General features: G+C 34.5%; 1 protein-coding gene across 1 annotated transcript in view; it reads left to right on the top strand.

The window, feature by feature from the left end:
- BRIP1 (BRCA1 interacting protein C-terminal helicase 1) overlaps positions 1 to 20587 on the top strand; it is a 116932-nt gene extending 96345 nt beyond the window's left edge. The window contains exons 17-23 of the mRNA XM_015568125.1: positions 4888 to 4970; positions 8046 to 8279; positions 10191 to 11018; positions 13565 to 13653; positions 15154 to 15232; positions 17817 to 18038; positions 20382 to 20587. Coding sequence (XP_015423611.1) covers positions 4888 to 4970; positions 8046 to 8279; positions 10191 to 11018; positions 13565 to 13653; positions 15154 to 15232; positions 17817 to 18038; positions 20382 to 20572 — 1726 coding nt within the window. The 3' untranslated portion in view covers positions 20573 to 20587. The remainder of the gene's footprint in view (positions 1 to 4887; positions 4971 to 8045; positions 8280 to 10190; positions 11019 to 13564; positions 13654 to 15153; positions 15233 to 17816; positions 18039 to 20381) is intronic.
- Positions 20588 to 21458: the final 871 nt, after the last annotated feature.

Here is a 21458-nt window from a genome sequence, read left to right as displayed (position 1 = left end):
CATCATGCCACAGAATAAAATTAACCCAGTGGGGACCCCCACCCTGAAGTGGGTGTGGCCAGCCTGCAAACAGCCATCAGCCTCTCACCCAGGCTAGCCAGGCACCCCAGCGGGACCCCCACCCTGATCCAGGGCACTCTTCAGGACAAACCAGCCAGCCCCCATCCGTGCACCAGGCCTCTATCCTATATAGTAAAAGGGTAATATGCAAACTGACCCTAACAGCAGAAAGACTGGGAATGACTGGTCACTATGACACACACTGACCACCAGGGGGCAGACGCTCAATGAAGGAGCTGCCCTCTGGTGGTCAGTGTGCTCCCACATGGGGGAGCTCTGCTGAGCCACAAGGCAGGCTGTTGGCTGCCAGTACAGTGGTGATGGTGGGACCCTCTCCTGCCTTTTCAGCGCTAAGGATGTCAGACTGCAGCTTAGGTCTGCTCCCCGCTGGGAAGTGGACATCCCCCAATGGCTGCCGGGCTGCCAGAGGGATGTCTGATTGCCAGCTTAGGCCCAATCCCCCGGGGAGCAGGCCTAAGCCAGCAGGTGTTCATCCCCCGAGGGGTCCCAGACTGCGAGAGGGCACAGGCTGGGCTGAGGGGCCCCAACCCCCAGTGCACAAATTTTTGTGCACTGGGCCTCTATATATATAAAGGCCTAAGCGGCTGGCCAACCAGCCAACTGGCCGGTAGCTGTGATGAGCACTGACCACCAGGGGGCAGATGCTCAATGCAGGAGCAGAAACCTCAGGCATGGAAACATGGAACAGACTGATGAATCTCAGAGGGAAGAGGGGAGGAGGGAAAGGGTGGGAAGAGATTAACCAAAGGTCTTATATGCGTACTAGAGGCCTAGTGCACGGATTTGTGCACCAGTGGGGTCCCTCGGCCTGACCTGTGGGAATCGGGCCGAAACCAGCTCTCTGACATCCCCCAAGGGGTCCCGGATTGCTAGAGGGTGCAGGCCAGGCCAAGAGACCCCACTGGTGCACGAATCTGTGCACTGGGCCTCTAGTATTGATATATAATACTGTAGTTATAGTATTTTATTAATTAAAAAATGGGTAACAACTGTCATTGATTTTAAGGGCAACAGTATCAATAAGCAACAACTTATAGAAATGTGTCCATTTAAAAACCAAATATTTTACATCATTTGATCATACTCATAATGTGTATTGATTGACATAAAAGGTGCTTATACTTAGGCACTGTCCTTACAAGGGATATGTTTAGAGGGTCTAAAGTAAACAGAAACAAATTGTGTTTAAAAAGTGTTATCTTTTTTTAAGGCCACATGAGTATTTGAAGTAATATAAGTCCTTGAAATGTAATAACAGCTTTCAGGAATGTACCATATGGTTTTGTGACCATAGTATAACTGCACTATGAGTTTCCTAACAGGTCTGCTTTACTGAAAGTACCTTTGTCTCAAGTGGGTGTAATTCATTTGAGCAAGGCAGTATGAATACAATGGGAAAATGAAAAGGTGAAACCTGTTTTTCTGAACTGTTTTGTTAACTTAAATGCCTTTCTTTCATAGGGCATTTTAAATATAAACTGTAGTGGAACCAAAACAGAGTGCCAGCCTGACTTTCTAATGATTTTTGACACTGTCCTATAATGTTGGCAATATCCATCTTCCCATTCTGCCCAAGTCTCTGTGGAAAAATCAGACATTTTTATTAATCTTCACCCTTTCTCAAAATCCCATGATAGTAAAGGAATAAAAATGCCAAACCTACAAAATTAAAAAGGAACGGCAGAGGGGGGACAATGACAGACTAAATGTCAGCAAATTCTGAACACTGGAAAACAGATGAATGATTGAATAACTTAACAGGCAAGAGAACACTGAAATTTAAATCCATAGTCATGAAAGCTAAGAAGATCCTCCAGATTCAGTCATGGAAAAGCTTAGGACTTGGGGGCATTCTAAAGTTTCAGTTAAAGTAAGGTTAAACACAAGAGGATTGGTTGCAAGTTAGTATAAAAAATAGTTTGATAGCTCCCTCCCCCATTCAGGTTTACTCTCTAGAGCAGTGGTTCTCAACCTTCTGCCCCTTTAAATACAGTTCCTCATGTTGTGACCCAACCATAAAGTTATTTTCGTTGCTACTTCATAACTGTAATGTTGCTACTGTTATGAATTATAATGTAAATATCTGATATGCAGGATGGTCATAGGCGACCCCTGTGAAAGGGTCATTCGATGGCCAAAGGGGTTGCGACCTACAGGTTGAGAACTGCTGCTCTAGAGAGATTAAACTAGAGTCTATATATTCTTCAACTCCTAGTACAGCTAAGGATGTATTAACAATGGGGATTAAGAAAAGTCTACCTACTGAATGTCAGACTCCATCTCCTTTTTCTTGTCAGTTCTGAGTAAGCTGACAATCTTATATCTACAGATCAGGAAAGTACAGTATTTCTTTTCCAGGAAACTGACCACTCCATGAGTAAGGGTCTACAGATAGTGACAAAGTGGCCCTGCTCCTACCAGATTACCTTACTGAAGCTGTTCTCAACCTGTGGGTCGCGACCCCTTTGGCAGTCGAACGACCCTTTCACGCGGGTCACCTAAGACCATCCTGCATATCAGATATTTACATTACGATTCATAACAGTAGCAACATTACAGTTATGAAGTAGCAACGAAAATAATTTTATGGTTGGGTCACAACATGAGGAACTGTATTTAAAGGGCCAGAACGTTGAGAACCACTGCCTTACTGCGAAGCCTCTTAGCCTATAAGCCCCTCCCATAATTAGAGCTGCCAAGAATTAGTGTCTCACCCTCAGTAAGTCCCAAGAGTCTTTAGATATTCAAAGAATATCTGTATCATGAGATATAGAAACCAAAACAATAGCAAAATAATACCAACAAAGCAAAACAGGGTAGAAGAACTCATAGAAAACAGAAACAGTGCAATAGAACAGGAGTTAGCACACTTTTTACATAAAGGGACAGATAGTATATATTTTAGGCTTTTCATGCCATATATGTTTTGCATCCAAATTCTTGGGTTTTTTTTAACCCTTTAAAAATCTAACTATCACTTCTACCTTGCAGACTGCACAAAAACAAGATATGGGCCAGATTTTCCCTGTGGTTCATAGCTTGCTAAACTCTGGATAGAAGAAAGCTTTTTAAAAAATAAGTATCAGTAGTAATATTTATAGAGAGGTAAGCTAAGTGCCTTCAAAAAGGAAGAACAGAAAATAAGAAAAGGCTCCTAGACATTAACATGATAGCAATAAATTTTAAATGAAGGATTGGGGTTAGAAGATAAAATAGAAATTTTCCAGATCAAAAAGACAAAGGGAAAATGGGAAAGAACTTTAAAAAAAAAAAAAGGTCAGTATGTAAGAACCAACTTCTGATATGATCCATATTAAGATAAGAGACTAGAGAAAATAAGGGAAAGGAACATAGCAAAGAAATAATTTTCAGAAAAATGCTCAGAATTAGAGGGCATAATTTTCTAATTGAAAGGACTCAATTAACTTATTTTTAATTAAACTGATTATTTCTTTATCCTAGTCAGTTATACTTTTCAACTCCAAAATTTCCAGTGGGTTCTTTCTTTAAAAGTGTGCAATTCCACTCCTAGTTATATATCCAAGATAATAAACATTTTGTATTCATACAAACCTTGTAAACAAACGTTATAGCACTATTGTTTATAATCGTCCGAACATGGAAACAACCTAAATGCCCATTGGCAAAATGTGGTGTATCCATACAGTGGAATATTACCCAGCCAAAGAAAGGATTGAAGTATCAATGTGCAATACAAGTAACCTTGAAAACATCATGCTAAGTGAAAGAAGCCAGATACAAAATGCTGAATACTGATACAGGAAATGCCCTAAATGGGCAAATCTGTAAAGACAAAGTAGATTAGAGGTTGCCAGGGGTTAGGGAGAATAATTGGGATAACTGGGAGTGACTAACAATGGGTACTGGGATTTTTTTGGTGAAATAAGAATGTTGTATAATAGTGGTGTGGGTTTCACAACCTTATAAATATACTAAAAACCACTGAACTATATGTTTACTTTTAATATTTTTAGCAAATCAAATCCAACAATCTATAAAAAGAATAATGCATCATGACCATATGTGATTATTCTAGGAATGAAAGGCAGGCTCAATATTCAAAAATTTGCCAGTATAATCTACCACATTAACAGTCTAAAGAAGAAAAACTACATGAGCATATGAATTGGTGCATATAAAAGATTTTTGTAAAATTAAACATTCAGCCGACACCGGTTTGGTTCAGTGGATAGAGCGTCGGCCTGCGGACTGAAGGGTTCCGGGTTCGATTCCGGTCAAGGGCATGTGCCTGGGTTGCGGGCACATCCCCTGTGGGGGATGTGCAGGAGGCGACTGATCGATGTTTCTCTCTGATCGATGTTTCTGACTCTCTGTCTCTCTCCATTCCTCTCTGTGGAGAATCAATAAAATATATTAAAAAAAAAAATTAAACGTTCACTTATGATAAAAACTCATTAAACTAGAATAAAGGTCATCTACATAAAACTAACAATATAATGCACGAGGTGAAAAATAGTCTGTGGCTAAGAAAAGTTTTGGAAAATATATTTTTTTGCCTTTCAAAATAGAATGCATATAACATTTTGGGATGTTGAATTATCAGTAGTCAGCAGATGTATGCGATTTGGTTACAGAACTACTTTAGTACAATGTTTTGAGTATAACCTTGTTCATAATAATTAGTTTGATTAAAGGAATATATGTGAGTTTGATTAAAGGAATATAAACCAATGACACGTAATTGATTTTTTCAGTCTTCTATCTTTTCCATTAGCTTTTATTTTCAAAGTTATATCTATTTTATTTTCTTCCTGTATTTTATAGATGTATTCGACACAAAAATGATTGGGGAGCTCTTATTTTAGTGGATGACCGCTTCAGGAGTAACCCAAGTCGATATATATCTGGTAAGATTCTCAGGTTGGCTTAGAGCAGTGATGGCGAACCTTGTGAGCTCGGCGTGTGTCAGCATTTTGAAAAACCCTAACTTAACTCTGGTGCCGTGTCACATATAGAAATTTTTTTATATTTGCAACCATAGTAAAACAAAGATTTATATTTTTGATATTTATTTTATATATTTAAATGCCATTTAACAAAGAAAAAACCAAAGAAATGAGTTTGTATGTCACCTCTGACACGCATGTCATAGGTTCGCCATCACTGGCTTAGAGTAATGAATTAATAAGTCTTTAATGACTTCTATTTTTAAAGACAAAGAATTGGATAGAGAATTCTTAAGTAAAATGTATTGGGGTGACATTGGTTAATAAAATTATGTAGGTTTTAGGTGCACAATTCTATGCTATGTCATCTGCATATTGCATTGTGAGAATTTGAATATTTAGATCAAACATGAAAAATCAATACTGAAAGGAATTCTAGCCTTTTAGTGCTTATGTGTTTGCAAAACAATCTTTATAGAGGAGAATCTGGTTAGTTATCAACATAGTATTAATCAATTAGGATCCTTCAATTTCATAGAATATGGGATTCGACTCAGTAACACTAATAATTTATTTAGCATTGTCAGGGGTAAAAGCTGTTCTACAGAAATGACTTTTCTAAGAAATATTAAGCTTTTACATTTAAGCACATCTCCTTTTGTTGCTTAGGATTCTTTATTCTTTCATTCTGGGTTATGTTGAAGTTTGTTGTGTTTCTTGGTTTGCTTGTCTAGAAATGCTTCAGTTATTATAGGGTTTATGTTAGACAGAGCTCATATTTTCTAAAAGGAAAAACACTATTGCATGCCCCAAAATCAAATAGTCATCCCCCCCCCATTCAAATGAACAAATATTATGTCCTATTCAGGTGGTCCCTGACTTTCATTGGTGTGACTTAGGATTTTTCTACTTTACAATGGTACAAAAGTTTTACACTTTGAGTAGAAACCATGCTTCGAATTTTGAATTTTGAACTTTTACTGGGATAGTGATATGTGGTAGGATACTCTCTGGTGATGCTGGGCATTATAAAATAGGTTTCATATTAGATGATTTTGACCAGCTGTAAGCTAATGTAAGTGTTCTGAGCACATTTAAGGTAAACTAAGTTAAGCTATGACATTTGGTAGGTTAGGTATTTTAAATGCACTTTTGACATACAATATTTTCAACTTACAGTGGGTTTATTAAGATGTAATCCCATCATGAGTTGATGGACATCTGTAGTCTTTATTTTGCAGTAACACAATCCCTTTAGAGGCAATACCAGGAACCCATCAGTTATTAAAGAACTGTTGGAAATATTTGCATCTTTATTATTATCTTTAATGCTAGAAAGTTCATACTATACTATAATGAAAAGGTTCTAAATTTAAATTTGTTTCAAATTAGCTTTCTATGAGTATGGACTACTTTTTCCATTTCAGAGCCTAATTACTGTATTTGGTTTGATATCAAAACATATCCACCTTGGATAGATTAAAGCAGCAAATGTTGCCTTATTAGTCTTGCTTTTGAATGTAAAGCAAGCAATTGTGCTTAGGTCAAGACATAACTAAAAGCAAAATGTTAAGTGCTTATGTTTAGTCAGCAGGTGGAGCTCATATTCTTTCAAATTTCAAAAGTAAACTGACATTTTACACTGAAAAGGCTTACTTTGATTACAAAATGATCAAAATGGAAGAGGTAACTATAGTGCTAAAATTTCTTCATATTATTAGGTGGTGTAATTATTTTCTCCTAGCGACCAAAAATAAAGAACTTTAAAGGAAATTCATATTTAATTTTTTTAATCTTAAAATCTAGAACTTAATTTTTTATCTTATAGTTCAGATTTGTTGAGAGATTTTTTTTGAATTAAATACGTATTTTTTTTTTGCCTGGTTTTAATTTTTTTTTTCTTGAGACTCAAAGTGTGAAATTTTTTCTTATCTGGGCAATAATAGCACAAAATACAAATTTCTTTTGATGACTGATATCCGTTTAAATTCAATTTTTATACATATAGACTGATATAAAAATTCCATTAAGAAACAAAGGAATGTATTTGAAATCAAAGATAGTAGTCACCATAGTGGCTTTTTATTATTTTAAAAATATTTTTTATTGATTTTTAGAGGGGAAGAGGGAGAGAAAGAGGAATCAAGCCTGCCACCTGGGCATGTGCCCTGACTAGGAATTGAACTGGCAACCTTTGGTTGCCCAGGACAATACCCAACCAACTGAGACACACAGGCCATGGCCACAGTGACTTTTTAAATTACTCCGAAAGGTGATGATAATTTTAGTAACAGTAGAGAAAATTTATTTTTTAAAAGTTTGAATATCTGATTTTGAATTTCATTCTGAAGTGAGTCTTACTATAGAGCCCCTTAGATTCAATTATGGTTCATTTTTATGTAGTTTTCATATGTCATAGATCAAATTTTTTCCCTTACAACTTGATTATTTGTATATTTTAAAAATAATGTAATATTTAGATAGGACATGCTTTACTCATAAAACAATGTTATTCCTTTTGGCCCCCAGAGTAGTTTAAAGTATATTTGGAATTAGGGGGAAAAAAGGAACAAAAACCTATGAGACTGAAATCTTGAATTTATTTTTGCAAAAGGAGTGAAATTTAGAAAGTAAGTATGCAAAATTGCGTTGTTTACAACTTCTAATTTTCCTATAATGAAAAGGCAGCCAATTTTTGTGGGGAATTGTGAAATTAAATTTGCTTTATTCCCGAGTTATTCTAAAGTGACAAAATTTCCACCCTTCCTCACCTTACTCTCATTGCCTCTTTCCTCTCTCCAGTTGACAATTGTTGCATGTAAAGAAAAATGTTACTGATATATGAGCATATTGTATATATGATGGTAAAAAGGCAGGAAAAGTATTGAGAACCATTCTATGTACTCTAAATTCTAGATTACTTCATTAGAAAAATTATCCAAGGTTTTCTTAATACATAATATCATCATAACCAAATATCACAAATAATATCATAAAATAACCGAAGTTTCTTCCCTGGGTTTACTTTTTCCTTAGGACTTTCTAAATGGGTACGGCAGCAGATTCAGCACCATTCAACCTTTGAAAGTGCCCTGGAATCTTTGGCTGAATTTTCTAAAAAGCACCAAAAGTTCATTGATGTATCCAAAGAGGACAGAAAGTCCATACAGGACAGTCAGTCCACACTTGAAGTGGCTTGTTTGAAGGACAATACCTCACCTTACTTTTTAGAAGCAGCAAATCATCTATTACCAGAAAATCCTAGGGAAGGTAAAACAAAAATGTGTGTCTAAGGACTAAAATATTGTAAAATGAATAACTAAAAGTTCATCTCTCCCAAGTGACATCACCTCCAGGAAGGACCAATGTATGAAAAGCTTAGTCCATATTCATTTGATAGAAAAGTCTTCCATTATTTTTAGTGAAGTGATATTTTTGTGTTGTAGATTAATGTCCTTAAATACCTTGGTTTGTAATGTAAAGTATTATTATAAATTAGTGAAGTACTAAAGTATATTGGAATGGGAACAAACTTTTGTCAGGAGAGTTGAGCACATTTTCTGATTTTCCATTAACAAACTTTGCTACTACTCCCGGCTGGCATGACTCAGTGGTTGAGCGTTGACTTATGAACCAGGAGATCATGGTTTGATTCCCCAGTGTGGGGCCTGCAGGAGGCAGCCGATCAATGATTTTCTCTCATCATTGATGTTTCTATCTCTCTCTCTCCCCCTTTCCCTTCCTCTCTGAAATCAATAATAAAAATATATTTTTAAAAATAACAAAAACAACTTTGCTACTAACTAGCTTTGTGACCAGGAGCAAGTCACTTAACTTTTTTGAGTCTTAATAGAAAAAGGATTATCTGCATACCTATCCCTCAAAGTTGGATTGTAAAGATTTAATAACATAAATATTACAGCATTGTAAAGTACTATGCAAATGCTAGGTGTTTTTCTAAAGGTTATATTGAAAATTGGTCTCACTTATAGGTCTTTTTCTTACATGAATTTCTTAGTTTAAGGAAATGAAGCCATGTATTCTAAATGATAAAAAAATATTTCAAAATATATTAGAATATAATGGTCAATATCAGGGATTGGCAAACTATGGCCTCTGGACCAAATTTGGTCTGCTATCTGTTTTTTTAAATATAGTTTAATGGAACACTGTCACATCCATTCATTTATATATTATATACAAAGGTGGAGTTGAGAATTGTACTTATTACACTAGAACAGCACAATTGAGTAGTTGTGATAAATACGAAAGACGCACAAAACCAAAAATATTTGCTGTCCGGCCTGTGATAGAAAAAGTTTGCCAAACTGTGTATGTATATATATATAATTGGTATCATTTCAGTTGTTTTAATGAATATATGATAGATTAATATATCAAATTTTAAATGTTTTATAGTATATGCTTCTATCTATATACATAAAAGCCTCAGCACCCATTACAAATGGACGACTGGACTAGTGGGCCAGTAGCTGTGACTCGCACTGACCACCAGGGGCAGATGCTCAACACAGGAGCTGCTCCCTGGTGGTCATTGTGCTCCCACAGCCAACCTCCCGTGGCCGGCCAACCTCCTGTGGTCCCTACCCCTGGCCAGCTGGCCCCGATTGCCGGCCAGGCCGAGGGACCCCACCTGTGCACGAATTCATGCGCTGGATCTCTAGTATACAATAAATGTCATAGTGAATCCAAGGTAATTATATTGGTAATCAGGAAACCTAGGTTCTAATTCAGGTCTGAGTACTAACCAGTTTTATATCTTAGTCTGTGTAGTGTCAGTTTCCTTAAGGGAATTAGTCTAGGTCAGTAACTAGTTGGTGGATTTAAAAAGTAAATTGTTACAGCCTGTTCCCTCCATTATTCAGCCCTCTTCCTCTTTTTACTCCTTTTCTCATTCACTCCCAAAGTTCCTGGAGAGGGATTTGAAAATATACCATACAGCATTATAACTTGGGTTAGGACTCACTGGAGACATAAGGTTCTTTTCAGAGTTAATATTTTGTGATTTACATTCTAAGATGGAAGTCCTGCTACTGGTTGTGGGCTTAGAATTTTGTCTCCTTTACAGTTATTGTAGTATTTCTAACAAAAATCATTTTGATAAAACAATTATTATGCTAGGAACAGAAAGTTAACATTTTTACATTTTTGTACTCATAGATGATCCAGAATTATTGGAAGAGTCTGGCCAGGCAATGGAAGCAGAAAACATTGGGATTTCCAGATCCACAAGCCCAACCTTCAGCAAACAAACAAATAGAGTTAGCTGGTCTAGTTCTAATTCTTTGGGACAGTGTTTTTCTAGTAAAATTCTGACTACAGCACCTAAGTTTAGGTCATCAGAGGACTGTGCCTCTAGTTCTTCCACTTTCAAAACAGAAAAGGATTGTGAAACTGTTTTGCCACTCACTGATAAATTTGAGTCCTCATCTCTAAGAGTAAGCGCATCATTTGAACCATGCCCTCAGTCAGAAACTGTTATTCCATCAATAAAGATTGAGGCTGCTCTTCTTAAAAAAGATCATTCTGAACAGCTACTCTGCTGTAAAGAAGCTCTGGATCCAGACCTTGAATTATCTCTAGTGAGTGAAGAAGATAAACTTTCTACTTCAAATAGAGCTCTTGAAACAGATGCAGAAGATGAATCTATCTATTTTACACCTGAACTTTATGATCCTGTAGATACAAATGAAGAAAAAAATGAACTAGTTGAAACTGATAGAGACAACAGATTGGCCAATAATTCAAATTGTATTTTAGTTGAAGATCTTTTTGAAACTAGGACTACAAAAGAAGTAGATTCAGTCAGGAAAATGAAAGTTGAGGATTGCCCAGACACAAAGTTAAATAGACTCATGCATATTGAAGAAAGTAAAGTTGATGATATTGATAATAATATAAAAACAACTCATATAAATGAATTGGAACTGGGGAAAACTCATGAAATGGATATAAAGGACTTTAAACAGTCTCCTCCCCAAAATAAAGGTGTGTTCCCTGGTATTAGATAATAATACTTAACTGTATTATTGTACTTATATTAAACTCTTATTATAAATGATAACTTATACATTAGCAAAGTATAATTTTTTAAATTTGAGATATATTTTTTACTTTAATTGCATTAGAGTTTTAAAAGTATAGTAAGTTCTGAAATGTAAGTTTTACTATTCTTGAGTTTTGATAAAGAGATTCATTCAAAATATTTTCTTTCAACAGTCTTCCTTAGCTAAGTGCAATTCAAAATTAATCAGTTTAAAAGATAATAGTTGTCGAGGGCATTTTAAATTTTACATAAACATTTATATATTGTACTTTTCTTCATCCATTTGTTTTCATCCAATACATAAAAATTAACAACAGTGTAAATCAGTAATGTTTTATTACAGATTTTACCTCAAATTAGTCTGACATTTCTTTTAGAAATCAAAGTTTTCTTAAAAATTTTATTCCTGTATTAAACTGTCTAATAATAATTAAGAATTAAGGAAGAAAACTGCATGCATTTTAAATTGACGTCTTGCATTTGTTTGTTTGATAAACTAAAATCAAGCATGTTTTAAGCAAACTTATGTAAAGTTATAAAATGCCAAATGAAGGACTCCGAATTTTCAATTCTGATTATCTAGCTTCATTATCATTGGGAGGAAAAGTGACATGTTTTAGCATAAAGGCTTTAATTTTGCAACTACTAAGATAAAAAACTTCATATGTAAATTTGATAAGTAAATGTAAACATGTAACTGTAACTTAAAAATGTTCCCTTACAGCTCAGTAAGTCTTTCGGTAAGTTTTGACTAGGTTTTTGTGAATGGAGCTATACTTCTTATCAAAAGTGGTTATAAAAGAAGCTCTCCTCTGACATCGTTCCAAAATTACATTCACTGATCCTTTTCTAAGAAATATCTATTATTTTATGGACATTTAGGCTTCTTGTGAGTGATTTGAATTGAAATTTTATGAGCTGTTGAAGTTGTGGAAGTGGTTTATTATTTTCAAGTCAGAATTCCCAGCAATCAAGTTTATTTTACATTTATGTGGATGATAAATTATTACATATGCATGTGTTTACTTTTATTTTGATGGTATTTAGATTGAATACAGCTTAACTGTTTTATAGCATTGGATGCCATAACTCTTAAGCATAATTCAAATTGATAATTTACCAGTTAAAGCATTCATGTAGAGATTGGGATGTACTATATCCCACCTACTATCACATATTTTTTAGTTGATCAATGAGTAATAAGTTACAAAGCATTAGATTAGAAGGTAATTTCTAAATTGTTTTCAAAGGGTATAACCATTTCTTCTCTCTGGTATATTTTTAAATTTGTTGGTAAGGGTAGTGGAGTAGTAGAAAGAATACTGGGTGGAGGAAGAAAAAAGATTTGGGCTCTATTCCTGGCTCTGCCACTAATTAGCTTAGTCATGTTGTCAATTACTGTGCCTTTAAGGGAATGTTTTAACTGAAATGCAGGATTTAGTACTATAAAATCATGTAAATCTCAGCTTTAAAAATCTATAAAGGAATATGTTATTTTACTCTGAATTACTTTTCAATTGCTTTGTTCTAAAATGAGTAAAGTTAAGCACACCATTTTATAGAGTAGATGAAATGATACTAATCTACCTTTAAGGGACTAATTTTATGAATATGTACATAATAATTTGAGGAGCAAGATACTGATTTTAATAATTCTGTGCTTAAAACGCCTTTAGAAAAATTGGTAAACTACATGAGAAAAACCAAGCACATTATATTTTATTCATATCTTAGTGTTATTATCCAAGTTGATCTCAAATACCATCCCCTTTCCCTAATATTTATTCCTTCCAAACTGTCTAAAACTAAAAAATTCTCTTATTTGGAATGTATGTAGAGATGTGCCACAGCTTTTAGTAATTCCAAGAGGTGTTTCAAACATTTTGTATAATGTCAATTTTGAATCAGGTATATATCTATATTGTATCCTTAGTTTATAATTTTGACTGAGTGGATATTGCAAAAGTACTAACCTATATAATACAGTAGGTTGTAGAACAGTTTCATTAGTGATTACATGCTTTTTAAAGATGTTTTAGAGAGTTGAATACATTAAAATATATAAAAGCATTTAAAAGAGTACCTGGCAGATGGCAAACTATCAGTTATTAGTTAGTAAATCAATCATATCTGGAGTGCATCCTTACTTTATATGAAACTTCCTAATGATGATGAAGATGATAGATAAATAAATAGATAAACCAACAATAAAGAATCATTGTATGTGATGGCCAGAGGGAAGAGGGGACAGGAGCTGGTGGAGGTGGGCAAAGGGGTGGGAAAATGGGGATATCTGTAATACTGTCAATAATAAAAATAAAGTTAAAAAATAAAAAATAATAAAGAATTGTTATATGGTTAGAAGGAAAATTATTTGGTTTATTCTTTAGGACTTTTGAGATATTTAAGATAGAAATTGCTTATCAGGTAATTTGCTTTACCCATTTGATGCATATGAAGTAATTATCTAATACTGAATTTATTCAAGGGCTGAAAGTTTATAGAACATACAAGCCACGGACCAGGAAAACTACCAGTTGGAGAAAGGGGAGAAAGGGCTTTATTCATGGAAGAAAGGTACAATGTAAAGAGTAGATGGTACCTGTCTTGACTGTTGAAATTTAGATGAATCATTTAAAACTTGTAATAGCTATGATGGAAATTAATGACAACTCTTACTCTGCTACTACTATGCATTTAATTATTACATGGTTTTTAGTTTAGCACTGTTCCAAAATTCACACAAGGCTTTGTTTTTAGTCTTCCTTATGATCTTTAAGACATTAATTTTTTGAAAAGGCTTTCCTATATTATTTTTCTGCAATATGACTATGTCATGTTATTTTCCTATGGTAAAACACATTCAAAATATTTCATTCTTTCGGATTGCTTATAAAATTTTACAAAATCAAAGTGCCTGATGTAAAATTACTTGAAAGACTGGTTATTGTATTCGTTTAACCTCAGTGATGTCATTTTTTTGGGTATATGATTACCTAAAAATTACTTTTGCTTGTGCCCTTTTTAATATTTATTAATGAGCTAGACAAGATTTTACTTTAACCTTTATGAATTCTTGGTAGTTTTCAGTCTTTAGTAAATAGAAAGTTATTAATACTGAAAATTTTATTAACAAAAAGTAAACTTAAGACTGTATCAGACAATGAATGTCTAAGGAAGCTAAAACCATAACATGAAGTATCTGCAGCTGTTAAACATACAATAGAGAACATCACTTCAGGGAATGGAAATTTAGATGGATGACCTAGGCTTATTAATTCTGTAGCCTTAAACGATTTTCATGCCTACCAAAAAAAAAAAAAAGAATTTTGTTTCTTAAGCTTTCACTTGATAGAACGAACCATTAGCTGCCTGGCTTCCTGTACTCTACAATGGAGCCTTGTTATAATATCCAAGGGATCTGAGCCAGTGGATCACCTTATTGGTGAAACCTCCTAAGAATGAAGTGCTTTCAGTAACTAAACTCTTGGACTAGGTCCAAAACAGCCCATCTTATACCAAATTCCACTCTATAATGAACGAGCTTCAATGTATTAGAAAGAAAACAAAAGCTGTATGAAACTTACTATTCCCAGAAATTAACCTTTGAAAATACAAGGATAAATACTGATTAAAAGGAATATTTATTAACAAGGCATAGTCATGTAGATATCTTACTATTCTTCATAATTGATTTGTATTTTTTTAAATTTTAAGCAGTTTCTATGATTTTGATGCTCATGCTTTTCCCCAAAATTTCATCATTTCACATTAAATTATTTTACATCAGTATTTACAAAGCTCAATATTAAAATGTTTCATTTGGCCTCTTGCTATTATAAAATATGAGATTGTATAATTGGAGTATCATTTATGCAAACTAAGTTAGATGCCATCACTTATATATGATTCATAGTAGTTGAAAAGATTTGAGGATATTAAATACTGATAGTTACTATTTTGTATCAAGTATTACCTAGGTATATTTCCTCTTTTATTTTCAAACTGCCTTATGGTATTCATTCTTTAATATTAACCGTTCTTTCAACCATTGATCTCTCTTATGTGTTGTAAAAGGACACAAGTAACCTGCCTTGCCAGTCAGGACTTTATTGTATTATTTGTGGAACTGAACTATTACCTAAAGCAGAAGGAGGTAGGAAATATAAAAAATTACTTTGTGTCATCCTTAGTATAGGTTCACCTAAATTGCAATAAAGTAGATTGGTGTATTAATATTTCCATATTTTAGTCTTTAAAGTTGATTGTTAGTATACATGGACTTTATTATCATTAGACTTGGAAACGTTCCAGTTCCAGCTGCTGACTTACTTTGATCAAGCTACTTAACTTTTGGAATTTGTTTTCTCATTTTAAAATGGAGATAAATAATTTCATAAGAAATAAATTAAACTTTATGAATACCAATGCAGTAGAGTACATTAAAGCTTTTTTAAACATCAGGCAAAGAGAAAGATAACAAAATTGGGGGTCAAAGGAATGAGTGTGAGCTTTGGCCCTACTATTTACAGAGTGGACTTGGTCATAGTATTTTGCTTTATTGCGCTTTGGGTTTATTTTCTAGTGGGGAAAGGTGAGCACTACCTACCTAAGAAAATTATTGTGAGGATTAAATGAGATGATATACAATATGTGAAAGTGCTCTATAAATTCTGAAGTACTGTGCAAATGTTAGTTGTTAGGAAACTAAAACAGTAATCTACAGTAATTGTTATCTCAGCATTGCATCTTCAAATTTGGCTGAGAAACATTTAGAGCTTCTTCAGGAAAAAAGTTCTATGTAGTTATTCTTTTACTAGCAAGACTTAAGTATTGTGAAGACTTATTTTCTGGTTTTTGTTTTTTTTTACATTTCATTTTAGTATCTTAAAATATATATACATTGAAACAACACACACACACACACACACACAAAGTTACCAAAGGAACACTGAAATCCATTGAGAACATTCTATGTAAAATCCATAGGGCAGATCAGGGATTTTTTTTGGAGGAGGGGGGTGTCTTTGCTGTTTACTCTTATACTCCCAACACTATATTAACTGACTATGACTAAATAAATTGAATAGAGCATTCTATAAATGTATTTACTTTGTCATGACTTTGTCATGACACTTGGCTCTCCTTTTTCATTTGACCAGTTTCTAGGCTCTAGTGACCTTTCTCTTTCCACAAGGAAAGGAGAGACAGAAAGAGAGAAACATAGATGTGAGAGAAACACATTCTGTTTGTCCTGTATGTGCCTTGACTGGGTAGGGATGGAACCTGCAACCTTTTGGTGTTTGGGTTGATTCGCCAACCAACTGAGCCACACAGCCAGGGCAATTTTCTTTAAGTTTTTACGGAAAAAAACAAACAAACAACAAAAACTTAAAAATATATTCTTGAGGGAATTCAGGATATGCTGTTTGTTCCTGGTGTTCCCATCTTCTGATCTCTTAGCCTCTCTACTCTGGATTCTTTACTTATAAAGCAAGCAAAGCAAAGCAAGAACATAGCAGATACATCTATGGTGCTTTAGAGTGTGCCATGTAGTGTATTATAGAGCTTTCAAAGTCAACAATACAGGTGGTATTCTTATTTTATAAATGAGGAAAAGGGAACGTTATAATGAGAGCTCAAGCAAGGTCATGGAACTCTTTCCACCATTTTGATGTATTTTTGTACTTTTATATTTATTTTAGTTTACCTTTGCCAGAATCTCTTTATGAAAGGCATAGTCTTAGAATTCTGAAAGCAAGCCTCATTCTCTTATTTTTTTCCCAAAGGTGTACTTTCCAGAATCATAGTATCTAGATATATATAAAAGCCTAAGCGACTGTTATGACCAAATGACCAGAACGACCGGTTGACCAGTCGCTATGAGGCACACTGACCACCAGGGGGCAGACGCTCAGTGCAGGAGCTTCCCCCTGGTGGTCAGTCTTCTCCCACAGGGGGAGCACTGGTCAGCCAGAAGCTGGGCTTACAGCTGGTGAGTGCAGCTGCAGTGGCGGGAGCCTCTCCGGACCCTGCGGCAGCATTACCCAGCAGTGGAAGCAGGCACAGTGGGCCAGGATGAGTGTGAGTGGCGTGGTGCCAGCTTAGGCTCCTCCCTGGCCGCCTGCCGCTTAGTGCACTGCTACATTCCCTGAGGGGTCCCGGATTGCAAGAGGGCGCAGGCCAGGCTGAGCACCCCCCCCACACACACACACCCCCATGTGCATTAATCTGTGCACCAGGCCTCTAGTTTTTATATTAAACAAAAATATATTAACATTTATTGAGGAATATAAACTCAACAGTCCTAGAGCATAGTATACAGATCAAGGTCATTGATGGCAACACACCACACTTTGTTTTTAATGTAATTTAGTTCATATTGATTTCTTAAGTCATTCTTAGAAAAAAGTACAATTTTAGATAACCAAGAAATTAACACATTAAGATACTAATTAAAAAGCCACTCAATTATATTCTTTGTAACTGCATCCAACTAGAGTTTATTATGAGAAGTGGTATCTGTTGGTGATACTAGGTTTTAATGACAATATATTTACTTGTTTTATTGTTTCCACTATGTGTAATAATTCTCCATTGAGTTGTCTTCTGATTGACAAACATACCTACACAAATTAATTTTAATAAATTACAGCAACCAGCAGTATATTTCTAGAAAATTAATATAATTACTAGTATGATTTACTTTCCTTAAATCTCTTTCACCTTATTTCTTATAGGAGTTTTAAAAAAAGTTTTTTCCAAGAATGCTATGCTGATAAAAATCCAAAGAATCTTCCTAAATGTTAAATTAAGTTGCACAGAATCCCTTTGCCATTGCTTAACTGAGTCCGAGTACAGCTCAGAAGAAGAAAATTCATTTTATGTCACCGGGGACAGTGCTGCCCTTAACCATTTAAAAACCACATTAGTGGTTTATCAGACTTCAGTAAAGAATGAAGGTAAACTTATTTAATAGCTATATTGCTTTTTTGTCACTTTCTAAACCCCTTAAACGTAAATAAGGGACTTTTTTATTTTCGTGTGAATTCTCAAATGAAAAGCATTTTTAAAAATTGCTCTTTAAAATATGTTCCACTGACTTAAGAATTGCAAAGGAAGAAAAATAAAACAGAATCTCAAATTTTGTTCAAAACAAAGAAATGTATAAATAAGAAAAGTCACATCAGGATAGATGAGGCATTGATCTATCTGTGTCTGATACTGACTCCAAAAAAGAAAAAAAAGAAAAACCACAAATCCAGGTCCCATGCATGCTTTGACAGGCTTGACCTGGGTAAAGGATGGGCAGTAACTCAGGGGAGCAACCTCCAGGGTAGAAGCAACTGGGCTCTACCAGCTATTCCTAAAACACAGTTGGCTAGATGCTTAGAGACAAACAAATGACCCGTAAACACAAGTGTTTTTACCTTTGCATAAATATGTCTCAGGTTGCCTACTGCCATTGTACAATTTCCCGGCTACTTTCAAGTCTGCTCATCATGTTCATTTTTATTCTACCAATACCTGTTTCCAATGTTGGGTAGAAAGGACTAGGCCAAACCCTACTATTCTTTATCTCAGCCCTACACTCACCTAGAAATAAGTTTGTCTACTCTTCCTAGAAGCAGTAGGGACAAGGCGAAGCATATTACTTCTGTTTCAAAATGCTGACTTCAGATAACCCAGACACCCTATCATTTACCATTTTCAACATCAGTGGGTCCATCTAAACCCTTTCTTCCCATTTAAAATCCGAGGGCAACAAGCTCTATGATAATATACATTCATTCAATACTAAATATAAAAGACCCTTAAAAATAAAACTTGGGATTTCTTTTTGTTGCTACCACCTCAAAGGTGGACCATTCAGGACAAGTCTGAATGTTTACTTTGGTTACAAATGTCTGCAGAAACATATGGTCAGATCATATGTTTCTAATAATGTTCACGTCAGTACTTTGCAGCTTTGACCAATTTCAATATTTTCTCTGGAATTGGAAATTCTTTCTTGTGGGAATGTACTCATTTATCAAAAAATGAATATGTGGTTGTTAAAATTTCTTGGCTTAGTGCAGTGTGGAAGATTGTAAGATAGTTTTGAGAATTACAACTTTGTATAGATTCATAGTCCTCTTTTACACAAATTCTTCCCATTTCAACTGCATACACTTAAGCTTGAAGTGAAAAGCTATGTTGTTAATTTTTTTTCTGTGCTGCCTCCAACATCTCATTCTGAGTTTCCACTCCTTTTTTTAGTGACTTCCAGGAACAAATAAAATTCAGTCACAAGAGAGGTTGGGGAGTACAATGTTTAAGAGAGGTTCTCTCTTGGTCTCTTGTCTCTTCTCTGCCATAACTGTACACCTTTGTTGTGTAGTACCATTAATTCCTACAGAAGGTAGCAAGTGCTCATTTAACACCTGGAACTCTCATTTCCTCCATGAAAACTTGGAGCTTTACTCATTTTATGCCAAAGGCAGTCCAACACAAAGAAGATTGTCCTTGCATATTTGAAATTTCTTCGTGGATTGTTCAACTAAAGAATATGGAGAAACTTTTTGTCCTGAAACCAAATATATAATAGTGATATCTATTATTGTTATGAATGTACTGTAAAAGGAATGCTACTCCTGCAGATGTATTATCATGTGAAAGCTTGAGCAAAATTACTTTGCTATTTTAATTGTGGGAAATTACATTCTCATATACTTGTATGATAAACAAATTTCTGTTTTAAACTTACTGGTGTTAAATTTATGAAAAGTCCCATTTCACAATTAATGTAGAACAATTTTATGATTGTAGAATATGGAGATTTATAGGATTCTCAACTATACATAGTCTTATTTGAAAACAAAGAATTACATTTTTCTCTTGAAAACAGTTTTGATTCTGAGGAAGGCACCAAGCCAAAGGGACTGAAGCATGAGTTTGGGATTTGGACATTTTAAATCCCAGCCTATTGCTTTCTGACTTTAATTTATACTCCCTGAAACTGTTTTCTCACCCATAAAATGAGGACAATAATAATTACCTCATAGTGTTGCTGTGAAAATAAAATAATGAATTTATATAATAGGCATTAATAAATGTAAGTTGTTACTCTTTTTTAAACTTATTTTCTGTACTCTACTATGTTAAACTAAAGATTATAAAAGTTAAATATGTTAAAGTAATGGTTTTCAAAAATATTACCCAATCTTAACATCCACTCCACTTTCTGTTAGACCTTTATAAGTGAAATTGAGATGTTGAATCTGGTAGTTCAGGGTTTATGAAAGGCCTTTTTTAATTTTTTGTAGGCATGGAGACAGGTTTATCTTTAAATGCCATCTGGAATACGAAAGAATGTTCTTTAACCAGCTACTTACAGTGTAGAAATTGTATCAACCAGTCTCTACTCCCATGTCCTTTAATTGGTGCTGAAATAAGTGACCCTAGAAATATTGCTGAATCGAGGGTAAGTTTATATATGTTTGTTTTTGAAACTTAATTTGAAGCTTGCCTTATGCATAACTATACCTATGTTGTGAAGATATATGAAGTATTGCTATGCTGCACATAAATATATTAATAAGGCCCATTCTCTTTTTTAATAAAAAATATAAAGTATGATATACTATTAAAGATGAACTATTCTTAGATGTAGTGCTTTAGTAAATTGGACATTAAAGCCAAAGTAAAAAACCACTTGGTGTGGCTGCATAGCAAAATTAGATACATTAAGTTTCCACATTACAGTGAAATTACACTTTAGAAACTTGCACTATTATTTTGTCTTACCTCTTTGTGTGTTTTTTAATCTGCTCATTTAAGCCTAATCAGGATTAAATATACATTGGAGACATTACCCAAAGATTAGCCTTGTAAAATAAGGATTGGATTTCCACTCAATGTAAACTGCTAGTGCATATCCCTCAACCTAGTAGGTTCAAAGTTATCCTAATGATGTAAACAATTAGGTTATAAATACAATTCCACCAGAGTATGGAAGTACTTTCAGCAAATATGTTCTATGAATAAGACTAGGTATGTTCTTAAAGAACTATGAGTTACTTTACTTTAAAAAACATCAAATCCCAGGTAAATAAATGTATGTAGTAAGATTTTTAAAAATGTTTTCTTAGTGTAATATAGTGTGGCAGGTAAGAATGTAAACTCTACAGTGAGACCAATTGGATATCAAATTCTACTTCTGCCACTTTATTAGCTCCATAACCTAGAGCAAGTTACTTTTCTGTGCTTTAGTTTCCTTTTGTGCAAAACTGGGGAAGTAATAATACCTAACCAGTAGGGCTGTTATAAGGATTAAATGAGTTAATTCCTATAAACTACATAAAATAGTGCCTGGCATGATGCAAGAGCTCATGCAACAATCA

The sequence above is a fragment of the Myotis davidii genome, unplaced genomic scaffold (assembly GCF_000327345.1).
Source record: "Myotis davidii unplaced genomic scaffold, ASM32734v1 scaffold684, whole genome shotgun sequence".
NCBI lineage: Eukaryota > Metazoa > Chordata > Mammalia > Chiroptera > Vespertilionidae > Myotis > Myotis davidii.
The sequence above is the reverse complement of the archived record's forward strand: the minus strand, read 5'-3'. Positions and strand labels throughout refer to the sequence as shown.